Source organism: Gekko japonicus, unplaced genomic scaffold (assembly GCF_001447785.1).
Source record: "Gekko japonicus isolate JY-2015 unplaced genomic scaffold, Gekko_japonicus_V1.1 scaffold350, whole genome shotgun sequence".
Lineage (NCBI taxonomy): Eukaryota > Metazoa > Chordata > Lepidosauria > Squamata > Gekkonidae > Gekko > Gekko japonicus.
In genome coordinates this window covers 432,644-451,693 of record NW_015160845.1, presented here as the reverse complement: position 1 = coordinate 451,693, position 19,050 = coordinate 432,644, and the positions used below count along the sequence as shown (strand labels likewise).

The following is a 19,050-nucleotide window of genomic DNA, read 5'->3' as shown; positions in this document are numbered from 1 at the left end:
AGGCATGTCACGTTGTTCGGGCTCCTGGAAAGTCCCTTCCCCCATCCCCTGCCTGCAAGACCTATGGGCCTGGCAACCCTACCCCCACTTGGAGGCTGGCAACCTGAAGAGCAGGGAAAGCTGGCTGGTCCCACAACTGAATGTCCGAAGGACTCCGTGACTGGACTGAAGGCCTTCAGTGGACTCCAAAGAGCAAATGTGCACTCGTACCTCCAACGGTTTTTTTAAAAAGATCCATATTCAAAATTAGCTTCACCTCCATGGTTCTCTGTCAGTAACTGCAAAACAGTCGGGGGAAGGTACTTAACCTTTTCCCCTCACGGTATTTCCCCAATCTAAATTGGTTTCCATCCCATCAGCTGTTATTTGGTCCATGGAGCTAATTGGGAGCATGGAGCAACCAGCTAATTGGGTATTGTAGCAAACTTCCAGGCTGCATAGAAACCTTCTTCAAGAAGAGCTAGATTCAAGTCCGGTATAACCTCAGAGACCCGCCAGATTTTGGAAGTATGAGCTTTTGAGCGTCATAACTCCCTTCGTCAGATGCAAGTAGGAATGGTAATCCGTGAGTCCTTATATCCCATTCTGAAGGTGGGAGAGGTGACGAAAGAAGATTGGACTCTCGCCAGCTTATACTCTAAAAAATCCTGCGGGACTCACACCTGCCTGTCCTACCGCAGACCAAACACGGCTGCCCTCTGAAACTTCCTTCAAGGAGGAATCCGGATAGTTTTATGCAACCTGAAAATTCGCTGTTTTCCCCTTCCCCATTAAATGTGGTCTAGTACGTTCATACATCCGAAGTTATTCCGGATCTTCTAATTTTGGGGGAAAGCAGATATGGAGGCGGAAAGATTTTACAGTGCAGCGCCCTGTCGTCTGAGAAAGTGCACCATGTGCAGGATTATATTTCAAGCAGCTGTTTTCCAAATTCAGTTTGTACAACAAAATTTGTTCTGTTCACAAGCGACGTCCCAACAGTTTCCATCTGCCCCTTCGGAGGCCAATCTCGCAACTGTTCTTATCACTGTAAAGCCAAACTTTTTCAACACGTCTCTTTACATAAGCCAGGATCTAAGCAAAGCCCCCCTCCCTTTACAATTCAGTTGTTTAGGGAGTAGCTACACTGTTCATCTTACAGTCATTTCGTTACCCCAAAGAATTCTGGGGACTGTAATTCTGTTGCGTGAAGGTTGCGATCATTCATAGAGAATTCTCCACCTGCTCACAAGATGTAATCCCAAGTTTCTTTGGGCAGGAGAAACAAAGGCATGCCAATTCAACTGATATAAAACCCAATGAAAGTGCAGTGTAGATACATCCTTAGTGCTGGTAGTTTGTTTTTAAATTGTGCAGCCAAGTGCTACTAATCCCAGGAACTCATGAAATGTCACATCTCAGGTTCGCATTCCTCAGCTCCCCCAACCCAAACATTAAGTGGTATAAATTATCATAATAGAAATACTTGTCCCCAAACTACACGACAACATGATCTGTACAACAAGGCATTGCACTGAATGTCCATTTCAATAATCAAGCGATACCACCATGAATTCAAATACCCATCACACTGTTCAACAATGGAAGACCTTACTGAGAGAGATCCGGGAAACGAAGAGATAGGGGAGAATGTGTGTGTGCTTGTGTGAGACAACGCGTCTGCAGAAGAGCCCCTCTGGTTTCAAAATCCTCAGCTTCCTTTTGTGCTTGTTTCCCATATATATATATATATATATACACACACACATATATACATACACACATATATATATATATATTTGCTTTGGTGTGACTACTGAGATACTCTCAGGATAAACCGGATCTCATCAGATCTCGGAAGCTAAGCAGGGTCAGCCTCGGTTAGTACTTGGATGGGAGACCGCCAACGAATTCCAGGCAATGGCAGACCACCTCTCAATATCTCTTGGTATGAAAACCCTACAGGGTCTCCATAAGTCAGCTGTGACTTGATGCCACTTTCAACCACTCGTCTTTTTCTGACCCGGGCTAGCCCGATCTCATCGGATCTCAGAAGCTAAGCAGGGTCGGCCCTGGTTAGTGTTTGGATGGGAGACCACCACTGTTCCCTCTAAGCTGAGTTAGCTAGCTCACAGTTTTTTAGCCTCTGGCTCCCACATTTTTGTCTTAGCTCAGGAAGGAGGGCTCCACAGTAAATTAATTTACGCAACAGCCAAATTGCTCATTCATAACTTTAATGCCAGTAGCTCACAAAGTAGAATTTTTGCTCACAAGACTCCACAGCAGAGAGGGAGTATTGGAGACGACCAAGGGTGCCCAGGGTAGCTATGCAGAGGCAGACCATGGCAAACCACTTCTGAACCTCTCTTGCCTTGGAAACCCTACAGGCTCGCCATGAATCTGTTGCGACTTGATGGTACGTAATTATTGCCCTGAGCTGGGTGGGCCAGGTTAGCCTGGTTTCCTTGGACTCTCGGGAAACTAAGCACAGTCAGCCCTAGTTAGCACTTGGCTGGGAGACCACTAAGGAAGCCCAGGGTCACTACACAGAAGCAGGCAATGGCCAACCACCTCTGGACATCTCGTGCCTTCAAAACCCTATGGGGCCACCAGAAGCCAGCTGTTAACTTGATGGTCCTCTCCTCCACCACCACCACCAGAAGATGTGCCCAAAGTTCTACAGAGGGCAGGCTTGCACCCAGAACACCTGTTTACACCAGCAGTGAACTACTTCACCATTGTACCATTCACACTGCCAATACATTGCAGAATCCAATGTACGACATATTGTTTTCATACCCAGGTAATCTTGAGGAGTCCCTACTGAATTGGCACTGAGGATGCTACTGCAGACAGCTGTTCAAGAGTGTCGGTGCAAGCACACACCCTTTCACTGGGCACATTTGGACTGTTAAAGGAGAAGGAGAGTTGTCTGAGACTATAGCCCGGAACAGTATGCTGTGGGCTCTCTCCCAAACCAGCCCCAATACCACCCAAACTGCTCAGATAAACTAGGACAGTTTTAGAGACCCTGTTGGTGCAGAACACTTAATTGCTATTGTTGGGGTGGGAGATGAAAAGCCCAGCACATGCACCTTAGCTGCTGCTAATACCTAACGGGGGACCTCTTGAGCTGTGGTCATTGTCTGTAAAGCTCTCTTGCAAGTGTGGCTAAACAGCCTTTGGACAGCCGCTGGAGTGGCTGGAGATACATTTCTGTTTCTTCTAAAAAACAACAACACTGTTAACGCTAAACTCCACACACTTAAAAACATAGATTCAACGCTGATCTGCATCTGCAAAAAGATCAAGTGGTATAGCTCTCCTGGGATACGACAGCCAAATGCCACAAGTGGAAGATGTCATCTTTTAAATTCTTCCCCAAACCAAAAAAAAAAGGTATTCCCCCGGCATGGAAAAGTAGCATACCGAGGAGAGGCCTGGAATGGTTCTCCATGATGAATTCGTTTTCTAGGGTTTTAGTTGGGGAAAACGTTTGAAGATGTGGTCTTCCCCGCGTGCAAAGTGACAGGATACACCCTGGGAAAATACGCATCACCAGAGAGTGGGTGGTTAAAACATAGAATCATAGAATGTTAGAGTTGGAAGGGACCTTGCAGGTCATCTAGTCCAACCCCCTGCACTCTGCAGGAGCATAGCCGAAAGATAGCCCTACATACCTACAACATACCTGAAAGATGGTCGTCCAGCCTCCGCTTGAAAACGTCCAGCGAAGGAGCATCCACCACCTCCCGAGGCAGTCCGTTCCACTGCTCAACCACTCTGACAGTTAGGAAGGTTCTCCCGGTATTTAGCCGGTATCGACTCCCTTGTAATGTCCACCCATTAGATCTAGTCTTGCAATCCGGAGCAAGAGAGAATAGATCCGCTCCATCTTCTACATGACAGCCCTTCAAATACTTGAAGACTGCAACCATGTCCCCTCTAAGCCTTCTCTTTCCCAGGCTATCTGCAAGGGCAGCTACACACATGCACACACTGAGAGAGCGAAAGGGTGAGGCAAGTTTGGGGGATGAAGTAACGCCACCGATACTCAATAAGAAACTGATAGATGGCTATAGTCTGCATCTGCTCATTTGACATGGATCCTTGAGGAGCAGCTTTCATGAGATTGGCTGATGCAGCACCCTACTCATTCATTTTGACGATGCTTCCACAGGAAGAGGCGGCACAGTGGCGGCAACCTGGGGCAGATCGCGCAGGTTGGGCCAAACAGGCTCTGCCCCTCCGGTCATGTGACCCGTGCCCCAATTCCTTCACCATGTGATCAGATTGTGAGAGGGAAATAAAAACAAGAAGAGAGAAAGAAAAGGAAAAGGAGAGAGACATTTTCAAAGTAAGGAGTTTTAAGATTGTTGATTTCAGTTCTATGCCATACCCTTGAGATTGTGTCTTTTTTTTGTTTGTTTTTGTTTTCTGGATTTTGTTTTTGTAAAAATCACATTATATACCGTACTATACAATTGTTGTTATTAAATCTTTCTTCTTCTTCTTTTTTTTTTTACCTTTTTAAAAGAGAAAGTCCAACATCTAGAAATAAGAGGTAGAACTACACAAAACTATACATTTCCTGCTGCAGGAAAAAAAAATTCATTTTCTTTACAGTAATTTTTTTTAAAAAAAGGTTAAAAAATTGACAAAAAATATTAAAGTCGCAAGTTAGGCCCCCATAATTTAAAACAAAACAAAAAAATCGAGGGGGGGGGGGAAGTAACACTCGTCAAAGTAGCTGGCAGGTAAAAAGTCCGTTAAAATATTACAGAATAAAAGTTGCATAGGAGAGGGACCAATTCCACACACTCACTACCATGATGGCAAAAAAGAAATTCCTTCTGTGTGGGGATGTACCGTTCCATCTCCTTTCCTCAAAATTGCCCAACATAGCAGTGATTGATATTAAGAGCATGTTAAGATTAGCAGCATTGGAGAACTAAGGGGAGCTACGTTAGCCCAGAGGTCAGGTTTGTTCTGCTAGAGAGAGAGAAAAACAACAACCAAAATTTTAAAAAGAAAAAAAAAAACACTGATTCGCAGCTTTAAAAAAAAAAAATTAACAGTCAGTTTTGCACTCATCTCACAAAGCTGTGATAATATATCCTTAATACTTCTGCCTGCTCCTCAAGAGAGGTATAGGTATGGATGTGACTGAAAAGGCAAAACGAAAATTGTCTTGGTCAGAATGAAGGAGAGAAATGGAGCGAGTAGAAAAATATAACACCCCCCCCATAAGACGGAACGGGAGAAAGTTTAGAGCAAAGGGAGGGCGGTGTGTCCTGGTTTTATCCTAGGCAGAGAGCAACCGAATATTTGGCTAGTAATGCAAGAAAACCGACAACAACGAAAAAGTAAGAAGCCAGTTCGGCAGAAGATTAGCGACCAAGTTACAAAGTAGTCTCTGTTCCCTTGCTCCTCCAGAAAAAAACACCGTCTTCAGGATCGAGCTCTATTCTAATTTGAGGCACAACTTTCACTGGAGTTCGTGGAGGGCTGCAGACAGGAGAGAGAGAGAAGAGGGAGAAAACAAACAAAAATCATCAATGAGATTTGATATGGTGCTATCAGGTCCGGATTAATCATTATGTTAGGGAAGATACAGAGCAGTGGCCACCCTGACCTGGATAGCCCAGGCTAACCCTTGCCATCAGTCCTCAGAAGCTAAGCAGAGTTGGCCTTGGTTAGTATTTGGATGAGAGCAGGGCTTTTTTTGTAGAAAAAGCCCAGTAGGAACTTATTAGCATAATAGGCCACACCCATCAGCACTCATTAGCATATCAAGCCACACCCTGATGTCACTGCTCATTAGCATGTTAGGCCACACACCCCTAATGTAGCCAATCCTAATGACTGTCTGCTATTGGGTGTGGCCTATTATGCTAATGAGTTCCTGCTGCGCGTGGCCGACTCGGGAACCAGCCGGAACTCCGTTCCTGTCCATTCCTGCCCAAAAATAGCCCTGGATGAGAGACCACCAAGGAATCCCAGGGTGGCTACCCAGAAGCAGGCAATGGGAAAACCACCTCTGAACATCTCTTGCCTTGGAAACCCTAGGGCAGGGGCGTCGAACTCATTTGTTATGAGGGCCGGATCTGACATAAATGAGACCTCGTTGGGCCGGGCCACGTGTGTCATAAAATGTAATGCCAGGTCGCGGAGATATAAACTTTATATAAAGGACACAAACACAAAGGGTTTTTTTTTTACTTAAAATAAAAACATGCTTAAAACATCTGCACTCTTGCAATATTTTGTTTATTCAACAGTGCCTGATAACTGACACCTCTTGCTGTGAATTATTGCATCAAAATGTCTGTGCTGTTGCAATCTTGAGTATGCTGTTCAGGTGTGTATCTGTAAGCTGCAAACCTACGATGATGCAGCAGCAGCAGAACTGGAAGAAGCAGAAGCAGAACACAGCCAGTTCCACTGCGAGCCTGATAGAAGCCCTCGGGGGGGGGGGCGCTCATCTGGCCCCTGGGCCACATGTTTGACACCCCTGCCCTATGGGGTCACCATAAGTTGGCTGCAACGTGATGGCACTTTCCACCCACACACCCTACCACCACCAGAACAATGGCCTGTTAGCTTCTTTGTATGCCACTATTAAGCTGGTCTTAGAAGAAAGAAGGTGCCTTTTAAAGATGGCATTTCAAACAGACCAATTTACGTACTGACTGCTTGAGAGAGAGATGCTGTGATTGACGATTTAACCCTTCCCCCCGCAAACTGAAGCCTTGTTCATGAGTTGCATTGAACACACATATACAAACCATTTACAGTGCACACTTGATTCTTCTTTGTATGTATGTTAATTTCACATTACAGTTAATGCACATGCAGCTGAACGTGTGATGCAAACCCCACATTTATCCTGAGCATGTGCTGGCTCTTTCTTACAGATGTACACACATACAGGTAGGCTGTATGTGCATTTACTGTAACATGTGAATCTGAGACCTCCATGAGGGATTCTGGGAATTGTAGTACTGTGATCTCTAATGAAAGCACTGATTCTCGGAATCAATGGAAATAACTGGAAACTTATTTACGTTTGTAACGGGAGTGGGATAAAAGAGCTGGCTACAAATGGGTTTTGGTCTCTTCTGCTTCTGAAATGAGAGCTGAAAATCTCAAAACTTCTCAAATGCTGATAGGCCTAACAAGCCAATGTGCCCAAACAGGGAGAGTTGGAGCTGAAATACTGAATAACTTTGATGCTAGCTGGCATAGAGAAACCGCCCTGGAGGGAGAATTCAAAATAGGATTTAACAATGCACCAAGTTCTCATGCCACCTGAGTCTCCATTCCGATTGGGTGGTTTCTGTGTTCTCTACCCATACATTCACACCCAATTCTCTTTTTCATTGAACTAGTTTTGACAACGCTTCAACGAGAACAGCAGCATTGGGGCAGCCACCTTGTAAGTCCATGTGCTGGAAAGATTCCAGGGGAGTAAAAACCCCAGTGACTGGGGTGGGGGTGGGGAGTTGCAGGCCCGTAGCCAGACCTTTCTTGTTTGGAGGCACATAAATTTTTAAGGGGGCAGGGAAGTTACAGTTAATTAAATTAATTAACATCTGATGTAATGATGGCCGTTATTCTAGAAGGCTTTAAAAGAGGACAAGACACATTCATGCAGGATCGGTCCATCAGTAGCTATTGACCATGATGGGTAAAAGAATCCTTCATATACAAAGACAGTTTATCTTTGATACTAGTTGATTGAGGGAGGCATCAATAGAAGGAAACTTTGGCCACCATGTCCTGCCCAGAGGCATTCTGGGAATACGTGATTGGCCTTACTGGGAAACAGGAGGCTGGACCACACTGACCTTAGCTGTGAGTCACCCGGCCTCATCCTGTCCTCTTACGTCCTTTTCAGTTTGCTGTTTGATAAGGGCCGAGGCCTTCCCTGACGTTGCCTCCTGGCTGTGCGATGATCCAGAGGCATAGTGCCTCTGAATGTGGAGGTTACCCTCGGTCACCATGGATACTAGCTACTGACAGACCTATCCTCCATTAATCTAGGGAATCCCCTTTTAAAGTTGTTTATTCCTGTGGCCATCACTACATCCTCTGGCAATATTAACATCAATATCAACATCAACAGCCGATATAACCCAGACCACAATGGGAACTGGCTGCTTGTTTGCTGGGTGCTGTTCATACCCGCCACTGTATATGAATTGTTTTAGCACTAGCACTTTGAAATGTTTCATACCTATATTGTTATGATTTTATTTAGTCTTGTTTTAGCTGTGTAGTGTCTGTGTAAGCCGCCCTGGGCCTGCTACGGTGGGATGGGCGGGGTAGAAATTTAAACGATGAAGATGAAGATGAATTCCACATTTAAATCTTGATTTTGGAATAATTCCATTTCTTCCATTTGTAGCTAGAAGGAAAAGTAACCAACCAAGTATGGGTGGTTCATCCACTGCACCGAAACTGCAATCCACCCTTCCACTCCCAAAGCCACGGCTTCCTTATAAATAAGATCACATCAGAACACACAATAAAGAGCCTTACCTTGGCATCGTGTGGGAGTGGAGGTAAGGAAAATTATCAGCATGATGTATGTCGTTCAAGGAATGTTGGTGATTTTTCTCCTTTTTTAAAAAAACAACAAATACATCGATAATCGTCACTGCTAGTTTACAGACGCAAATCCCCTAGCATTACTCTGGTCCCACCAGAAAAGAAGCCGATAACATGCTTTGAATGACAAGTGCTGGCGGGTAAGTGCCACCCCACCAAGTCGCAGGGATAGAAATACCCAGTGTAAGAAGTTACACGGATTGGGGGTTTGTTAGGTCTTGTGTTCAGAAGACTCATGTCACCCGCATGCCACCTTCATGCCCAAACCAAAAGGAAGGAGAGGAGAACCGGTGGACCAGTAGTGAAGCAGCACTCCAGAGAAAGGCCCTGAGAGGGCCTAATTCAGTCCATCTCCCTTGCAAGACCTTCTGTGGAGGCACATGCAGGAAAAACTCTAGACACCAGAATGGCTTTTCTGCATTGAACAGGTAGGAGATCTGGTAACCCTGTTTGCAATTCTTTGCTAAGTTTTCCCCCCAAGGACATGGGAACCATTCCAACTCTATGATTCTATTATTCCTATGGAGCTAAACTGGAATGGCTTCCAAGAAATGAGCCTTAACTGCTCATGTTTCTTCAGGAGGAGGAGGAGGCAGCTGGAGGTAATTCTCTCTTATCTAGGACGGGGACAGGAGCAGGAGGAGGAAGTCGAATAGCAACACATTTTCGAGGAGGAAGATGTCAGATAGCAATACAAATTTTCGAGGAGCAAGAGGTCAGACAGAAATACAAATTTACAAGGAGAATGAGGTCAGATAGCAATACGAATTTCTGAGGAGGAAGACGTCAGATAGCAACACAAATTTTCGAAGAGGAAGACGCCAGATAACAACACAAATTTTCGAGGAGGAATATGTCAGATAGGACCACGAATTTTCGAGGAGGAAGACGTCATTACGAATTTTCAATCTGGATTCCACAGATCTGTTCCTCTAAAGCTGTTGCTTTTCTATGACTCCAGAAGAAGACAAACTGCATTAGGGGAGGGATCCCTGTCTAGGAGGAAATCTCTACCATTAGCAGAACAGATCTGCGGGATCCAAACCCTTCATACTGAAGATGCAAGATCTTTCTAAAGTTTCTGCTGGCCAGTCTGAGACCAAAGCCTGCTATAATGATGACCCATGAACCTGACACCGTCTTCCATCCCTGCAACAACATTTGTGTGAGATTCTTTTAGCTTGTTTGATACTCACCCTCCCCACACACATACTTGCTATCTATCCAACCAATCCTGTCCCTGCAGTAAGAATGTGTCTAATGGTTCACTCCACAGAATGGGCAATGTAGTATGGGTCATGCTGCAACTGCTGAAGGATTGGATGATACTAAAAAAGGCATGAAGGCATAAAACTACTCTTGGAAAGCACCCAGGTTCAGTGTGACAGGACGAACGTGAAAAGGATTCTGGGAAATGCTGTGAACTTGGGATGTACCACACGATATACTTTGAAGACTGGGCAGCAAATTTAAGGTGCCTGGGAAGTCCAAATTCTATTGACTATTGGCCAGTTTGCAGGTGTGACTACTATACTGAGCCGCAAGTGCAACCTTTCTGAATTGGGTGTTTCCTGCTGAATCTGCACTGCCGGTGCCACGGGTCTCTTGAACTTGGCATAGGTAGAGGCCCCCGAGGCTTAGTTAAGCTGACAAACTGACACTTCCAGCTGCACCCAGAAGTGTATTTTCCCTTGGAACAAGCTATACCCATCCACACATACCCCAAAATCTTTGCAAGCCCACCTGAAGGTGGGAATCAGTTGCGGCAATTAAGCTAGATGTCCGAAAGAAGTCAAGCAAAGCCAAAAATACTCAGCCATTGAATGCTGACAATTATTTTTAAACCATTTGTCACATTTGCAAAGAGTTCAACTTTTCATTCTTCTCTTTCAAAGCAAAACATTCGTCTCTGAGACTGCATGATTTCTTCCTCTTTGGGAAAATACACACCAAGAAGAAGAAGAAGAAGAAGAGATTGGATTTATACCCCCGCCCTTCACTACCCAAAGGTGTCTCAGAGCGGCTTACAAACACCTTTCCCTTCCCCTCCCCACAACAGACACCCTGTGAGGTAGGTGGGGCTGAGAGAGCTCTTGACAGAAACTACTCTTTTTCAAGAACAGCTCTTATCAGAACTACGGCTTGCCGAAGGTCATCCAGCAGGTGCAAGTGGAGGAGTGGGGAATCAAACCCGGTTCTCCCAGACTAGAGTCCGCGCACTTAACCACTACACCAAACTGCAGGAGAGCTGTCATACATAACTGCGATGGGATTCCATTCCCATCAAGAAAATTAAAACACCAGAAAAATGCACGGGGAAGCCACAGGGAGAGACAAGCAGTGGTGATGGCGGACTTTTTTTAAAAAAAAATGAAAACGACAATCACGTCTTGGGCATTAGCACAAATTTAAGGTTGAGCGAGAAGGAAGCCAACGTAACCCAAAGCCACCTAGAAGAAGACAAGCGTGTTAATGCCGTGGTATGATTCACAAGATGATCTCCTTTTCAAAATCAAGGAATGGCACGGAGGAAAGCTATGACACTTAAGATTGGATTGGTGATGACTGATTGGATCCTAAGGAAACAAGCAGCGATAGACAGCGGTGCAGCTTCTAAAGACGGCAAACCAGAAATTAGCCAGCGGGGTAAGCTAAAGGAAAATCGTTAAAAAGAGTTAGACGATAACACGCAGCCACATGTGGACAGGGGAGGGAGTAAATATTGTACCAGAAATGGACTGGATGGTTTCGGAAGGTTAGACACAGAGAAAGAGAGAAAGAGAGCTAGCCATTGACTGACCTGTTGGCAGCTGGAATTAACTCAATTAAAAGTGGAGGCACAAAGAAAGACGGGAACGGGGGGGGAATAGCGGGAAAACCCCCACATATGATACGAGAGTAAAAATAATGTTTAAAAAGCCAACAAAAATTTCACATGCTGCAGGAAAAGGCTGGGTAAAAAAAAATAAGCATGGAAATGGAAAAAAATAGACAAAAACATGTACTGAACAAGTATTTTCACTAAAAAAAAGATAAATATATGTATATAGAGATATATGAATATGTATATATAGATATACGAATATATATCTATTATATGTATATTACTTTATATCTGCTTTGTGGCAGTGCAAATTCAGACTGAAGCAGGCATGCAAGAGGTTAGTTCTACTCACTGTCGGAAGGTTTGCTATCACTTAGGAAGGGTTCTTGTTCCATGATGTCCATTGGAATTTTAATACTTGGGACATTTTCTGAGTAGGGGCAGTCAGACTGTGAAAGAAATGTGCACAAAAATGCTTAGAATGCTTCCATCTTGCTCACGCTTTCTCTCTTTCTCACTCTCCCCACAGATTATCCACAGAACATACCAGCCCAGCTCTGGCATTTGAGGGATTCTGCACCAGCTTGCCATTGTTTTAACTGCAGCAGCCACTCCGGCAATGGCACCACCTGCTGGCAGTTAAAGAAATAACCACTCAATGCACTTCAGTGCACTTTACGGTCACCAAATGTACTCTTTGAAGAGAGTTCAAAACCTTCAGGGTGCAGGGATGTAGATTGATATGTATTATTACTTACTACATTTATCATACCAAGGAGCTCAAGGGGGTTAAAATTCAAAAAAGAATTAGTTCCCAGACCTGCTTATTTTATGCTTCCCACCCCATTTTTCTTTCACATGCGCATATTGGGCTTCACCACATTGCTTTCTGCTATAGGCCACCTTGAGTGCATTGGCTGAAAGAGGATACAGACATGTAATAAATAAAAACAAGCTATTAATGGCTCTAGAGGAGCTACCTACGGTTCCTAGAAGGGCCTAATATCCTACTAATTAAGACGAAGTAACAGGTTTCTAGAAGGGCCTTCAGCAGTGGTCTGGAAGGATCCTAGTACAGATGATAAGCAAAAAGCAGCCTCTTCCATGAACTGCCCATGATGCATCTCTGCAGTGTGAAGGGTGATGGCAACACAGCAGCCTAAATGTCCTCGATCAACTTGTGAAGCATATCCGCAGTTTTATGGGAGGGTAAGCACCCTCATTCTCATTGGTAACTAAGCTGACCATGGGGCCAGTTTAGTGATAGTTCTCAACTCCTCCCATACGTCTCTTGCTGTCCCCTCTGGTGATAACCGGTACCCCTCAAGGCTATTAACAGAGGAGACAGTCAATGCCAACCAGTCATATTGAATCTTAAAGCAGAAAATCCAAAATCACACTGCGTTCCTCCAAGGTAACAACAACCTACAATCTCTCCCCACCTTGCCTTCCGCTAGGCCAACCGTGGAAAGAAGCCGTGGCTCAGGGCTAGATCACCTGCTCCACATACAATAGGTGACAATTTCAATGGGTGACACCACCTATTCAAGGATCTCGTAGAGCAGGGGCCTGCCAAGACCTTTGTGTTCCCAAGGCCCCGAAGAGCCACCATAAGAACATAAGAACATCAGAGACGCCAATGTTGGATCAGGCCAAAGGCCTATCTAGTCCAACACTCTGTCACACAGTGGCCAAAAATACCAGGTGCCATCAGGAGGTCCACCAGTGGGGCCAGGACATTAGAAGCCCTCCCACTGTTGGCCCCCCCAAGCACCAAGAAGACAGAGCTTCACTTGCCCCAGAGCCCCTATCTATACCAATAGTCAAGGGTGGGAAAAGACTGAGAAAGATGGACCGGTGGTTTGAGGACATTTCATTATGTTCATGTGACAGGCAATGAAAGTGCCGGGATCGCATTAAAGTGAACGCACGTATGCATGCATATGGGGAAGGGACACAGCTCAGAGACCGAGCATCTGCTTGGCATGCAGAAGGTCCCAGGTTCAATGCCCAGCACCTCCAGTTGAAAGGATCTGGTGAGAACTCTACCTGAGATCCCAGAAAGCTGCTGCCAGTCTTTGACAATACTGACCTTAAGAACATAAGAGAAGCCAATGTTGGGTCAGGCCAATGGCCCATCCAGTCCAACACTCTGTCACACAGTGGCCAGAAATACCAGGTGCCCTCAGGAGGTCCAGCAGTGGGGCCAGGTCACTAGGAGCCCTTCCACTGTTGACCCCCCCAAGCACCAAGTATATAGAGCATCCCTTGCCCCAGACTGAGAGTTCCATCTATAAGAACATAAAAGAAGCCAGTGTTGGATCTGGCCAATGGCCCATCCAGTCCAACACTCTTGTCACACAGTGGCCAAAAATACCAGGTGCCCTCAGGAGGTTCACCAGTGGGGCCAGGACACTAGGAGCCCTCCCACTGTTGCCCCCCCCCAAGCACCAAGAATACAGAGCATCACTTGCCCCAGAGCCCCTATCTATACCTTGTGGCTAATAGCCACTGATGGACCTCGGCTCCATATGCTTATCTAATTCCCTTTTGAAGCCGTCCATGCTTGTAGCCGCCACCACTTCCTGTGGCAGTGAATTCCATGTGTTAATCACTCTTTGGGCTATCCTTTGTAAAACGGAGAAGAAGAGTTGGTTTTTATACTCCACTTTTCTCTTCCTTAAGGAGTCTCAAAGCAGCTTACAATCGCCTTCCCTTCCTCTCCCCACAACAGGCACCTTGTGAGGTTGGCGGGGTTGAGAGATTCCCGAGAGAACTGTGACTGGCCCAAGGTCAACCAGCTGGCCTCATGTGGAGGAGCTGGGAATCAAACCCGGCTCTCCAGATAAGACTCTGCCACTCTTAACCACACTGTAGATAGAACATCTTTTTACTTTCAAGCCACATATATGTGGTGGCGCCATACTGAATCCTGTGGAGAAATTATCTGAAGGCACCGTGTGATCTGTTTTCCTCAGGAATCTAAAGGACGGAAAACGATTTAGCAAGTTCTAAGGCACAAAGTTGGGTTAGCGCACACGCAGCATTCCAAAGCTTGAGGCTAGGGTTCCTCGGGAAACGCAGTCAGGGACAGGCCCTCTTCTGATTGGTGCTTTTCAAATTAGGATTGTATACAGCCAAAGCGACGTAGAATGTTACGGAGCCAATCAACTTTTCTGTGTGCATTTGGGGGGCGGAGAGAACGGGAGGGGAATAAAGAAATACTCAGGAGAATGTGGTCCTGTGTGTTTTTTTTCTGGCTGCGAGTAAACCTGCCAAGCTGCTCTTATGTCCTGAAAAGCAGAGTGAGAAGAAAAATAAGGAGAAAGTCAAGAGCTGGTCAAAGTAAACAAAGTAGGGTGACCTCATAGGCAAGGAGGAGGACAGTGTGTCGTGTTTCAGCAGACTTTGACAAAGGAGCGGAGATAAGGTTTTTGGTAACTGAGCCTCCTTAGAACATAAGAACATAAGAGACGCCAATGTTGGATCAGGCCAAAGGCCCATCCAGTCCAACACTCTGTGTCACACAGTGGCCAGAAATACCAGTGCCATCAGGAGGTCCACCAGTGGGGCCAGGACATTAGAAGCCCTCCCACTGTTGGCCCCCCCAAGCACCAAGAAGACAGAGCATCACTTGCCCCAGAGCCCCTATCTATACCCTTGTGGCTAATAGCCACTGATGGACCTCTGCTCCATATGCTTATCTAATTCCCTTTTGAAGCCGTCCATGCTTGTAGCCGCCACCACTTTCTGTGGCAGTGAATTCCATATGTGAATCACTCTTTGGGTGAAGAAGGACGTCCTTTTATCCGTTCTAACCCGACCGCTCAGCAATTTGATGGAGTGCCCACGAGTTCTCATATTGTGAGAAAGGGAGAAAAGTACCTCTTTCTTTACCTGCTCTTTCCCATGCATAATCTTATAAACCTCGATCATGTCACCCCTCAGTCGTCTTTTCTCCAAGCTAAAGAGCCCTAAGCGCTTTAACCTTTCCTCATAGGGAAAGTGTTCCAACCCTTTTATCATTCGAGTTGCCCTTTTCTGCACTTTTCCCAAAGCTATAATATCCTTTTTAAGGTGTGGTGACCAGAACTGCACACAGTATTCCAAATGAGGTCGCACCATTGATTTATATAGGGGCATTATGATATTGGCTGATCTGTTTTCAATACCCTTCCTAATAATCCCCAGCATAGCATTGGCCTTCTTTATTGCAGTCACACAATAACTCCTTCCTCCCTCCAAAGCAAGTTCGGGGCCCGTAACTTGAGAATGGTGAGATTGAAGACCTGGGGTTTGCATAGCTGAAGGAGCTGCTCCTGTAATACCACCGTTGAGGAGACGCTGATATGGACAACCCTAATGCAGGAGGTAAGTGGGACACGGCAGCAGGAATTGCTAATATTGAGACAGCGGGAGGAGGGAGTTTCACATCCTCGGGATCTGTGAACCCCTAGTCACAAGCAGTGTTCCCTCTAAGCTGAGTTAGTGTGAGCTAGGTCACAGTTTTTTTTAGCCTCCAGCTCACACACATTTTTGTCTTAGCTCAGGAAGGATGGCTCCAGAGCAAGCTAATTGATGCAGGAGGCAAATCGCTCGCTCACAACCTTAATGCCAGTAGCTCACAAAGTAGAATTTTTGCTCACAAGGCTCCACAGCTTAGAGGGAGCATTGGTCCCAAGATACTGCCAGGCCTTTGGAGCCGTCGCCCCCAATACTCCACCGCCAACAATTAATAGCTATGTTGGCTGAACTCTGACTCACTGGTCCCTTAAATACTGCCCGTGCCAGTCACCTAAGATAACCGAAGAAGACCGAAGGTAAAGGTAAAGGTTCCCTTGCTCGAAAGCCAGTCGAATCCGCCTCTAGGGTTGCGGTGCTCATCTCCGTTTCAAAGCCGAAGAGCCAGCGTTGTCCGAAGATGTTTCCGTAGTCATGTGGCCGGCATGACTAAACACCAAAGCACACGGAATGCTGTTACCTTCCCACTGAGGCGGTACCTATTTATCTACTTGCAATTTCTTGCTTTCGAACTGCTAGGTTGGCAGGAGCTGGAACTAGAGACGGGAGCTCACTCCGTCATGTGGCACACCTGGGTCTCGAACTGCTGAACAACCGACCTTCCACAGCCTGCAGTTCAGCGTCTTAACCGCTTGAGTTTAACCGAAGAGCTGACCATAAACTGAGGATATTGCTAGCACTTTACTATGTTTTATTATGTTTGAGGTTATAACGTTCTATGTATATTAACGTATGTGATTTTATGTACTGTTATCGTTTGAATTTTACTCTGTTGTAAGCCGCCCTCGCTCAGAGACCCCTGAAAGGGGGTTCAAGTGGGATATAAAGTCTAATGTATAAATAAATATAAATAAAATAAATAATAAGTAAATAAATATAAAGCCCATAATAATAAATAAATACACAGCCCACTGCAGCCCGTACCCAGAGACAATGGCAACTGTCTTGTGGGGTGGTCCCTTTTGCATTGGGAATTTCAGGAGAAAGCACCTTCTTGGGAACAGCGTCCCACTGCTGGGGCAATAATTCCCCTTAAGGCTGCAGAGACGAGAGAGACTGGATGGCTTTGGGTGTGATGATCCCAGTGCAGTCAGACAGACGGCCTTTGCGTTTGCCCGGAGGCACAAGATAGTCCCATCCAGTGGGGGTAAGTCCCACAGGCTACTGGAACAGGTCGTGTGCACGGCTATAGCCTGCACACTTTCCCTTCAGAGGTTTTCCTCTGGATGTGATTATCCTGCACCGCCAGCTGGGCTTTCAGCCGGCTCCAACGGGAACGCCTCATCGGAAGCGGTTCAAAGCTGTGTGGCAAGGTGGCTGAACAAAGAGGCTCAAGGGAGCAGGGAAAGAAAGCACGTCGGGACTTTAAGAAGCAATCCTCCAAAGTGGCATTCAGCAAGGTCATATATCCTACAGACTAAATTAAAAAAAAAACAAATTCTGGGCACTCCAGATTCTGCACCGGGAACTTCAGAATCCCGCGTCTCCTATGAATGACACAAATTGAGCACATCTGAAGAATCTCCTCTACTTTGTATAATGGCTTATGGTTGGGCTGCATTCAAGAAAGGGGCAGGGATTTATACAGGGCACGGAAGCTCCACAGACAACCACCAGAAATCACACTTTGGAAATTTCAGTAGGTCTTGCCCTCTTGCCATACTCGGCACCCTCTGGCAGAATCATGTAACGCACATCACCCTGAGCTGAAAGATGCCACATACGGTCAAGGCCAAGGTTCCCACCTGCCCACCCCTTTGTCTCTGGTGTCACAGACATATGTACATAATTACAGCACAAGTAGAACCCGATGGATCAGACCAGTGGTCTACCTAGTCTAGCATCCTATTTCATACAGTAGCCAAGCAACATCCCTGGAAGGACCAACAAGGTAAAGGTAAAGGTTTCCCTTGCTCGAAAGCCAGTCGAATCCGACTCTAGGGATGTGGTGCTCATCTCCGTTTCCAAGCCAAAGAGCCAGCGCTGTTCGAAGACGTTTCCATGGTCATGTGGCCGGCATGACTAGATGCCGAGGTGCTACAGAACACTGTTACCTTCCCACCAAAGTGGTACCTATTTATCTACTTGCAATTTCTTGCTTTTGAACTGCTAGGGTGCAAGGAGCTGGGACCAGAGACGGGAGCTCACTCCGTCATGCGGCACTCGGGTCTCGAACTGGTGACCTACTGACCTTCCAGTCTGCAGTTCAGCGTTGTAACCACTTGAGCCACTGCAGCCCCAGGGACCAACAAACATGGCACCAAATACCACATCCTTTTCCTGATACTGCTTCCTAGTACCTGGTAACCAGAGCCTTCCTGCCTCTGTATAAGGAGGGTCTATTCAGTCTCCATGGCTGCCAGTAGCCATTGACAGACCTCCATGAATCTGGCTAACCCCTTTCTAAAGCCATCCATTTTCATGGCCATCACTATGCCCACTGGCAGTAAATTGCACAGTTTCATCACTTGTTGCGTAAGGAAGTCTTTCCTTTTGGGGGTCCCCAGTTCTGTTATGATAGGAAAAGGAGAAATGAGGAGTCCGGAGCCCTTGGGTTGGGTATCCCCAATCCCAACCCAAGCTAAACCAGGCAAACGAAGGTGAAAATAGCCTTACGTCATCATTATCACTGTCCAAGCTGCTCTTCTTCTTCTTCTTTTTCTTCTCATCTTCTTTCTTCTTCTTATCCTTCTCTGGAATGACGTCATCAAGGAAACTGAGGTCGTGCTGGGAGAAGAGGTAGTCCATGGCCTTTCGGACCGCCACCAGTGCCAGGATCTAACAGGACAGAATTCAGCACACTCCCTTAAACTTAGATGTAGCTGTTCTCCCTCCGTGGTCGTTCAAGCTTACCTGCTTCGCTTCCCCTGATTCGGCGTATCTCTTTGCCTTCCCCACTGGCAAAGAGAGAGTTAATTTCCCCCCAAAAAAAACAGTTTTTATTATCTTTTACATAAAATACATAGTAAACGTTGTTGTTAAGATTTCTACAAACATATCAAAAGAGAGAGTTAATAATACATCTCACAATCAGAGTAGCTGTTAGGAACAATGTCAGGGTTGGGTTGGAAATTGAAAGCTTCCCCACTCAGATTCCAGCTTGTTTTTCTCAG

At 45.9% G+C, this 19,050-nt stretch overlaps 1 protein-coding gene across 1 annotated transcript in view; it reads right to left on the bottom strand.

Moving 5' to 3' along the window:
• Window positions 1-5,092: 5,092 nt before the first annotated feature.
• SLC4A4 (solute carrier family 4 (sodium bicarbonate cotransporter), member 4) overlaps window positions 5,093-19,050 on the bottom strand; it is a 298,401-nt gene continuing 284,443 nt past the window's right edge. The window contains exons 22-24 of the mRNA XM_015419998.1: window positions 18,554-18,715; window positions 8,524-8,603; window positions 5,093-5,487 (exon numbers count right to left, since the gene is read on the bottom strand). Coding sequence (XP_015275484.1) covers window positions 5,382-5,487; window positions 8,524-8,603; window positions 18,554-18,715 — 348 coding nt within the window. The 3' untranslated portion in view covers window positions 5,093-5,381. The remainder of the gene's footprint in view (window positions 5,488-8,523; window positions 8,604-18,553; window positions 18,716-19,050) is intronic.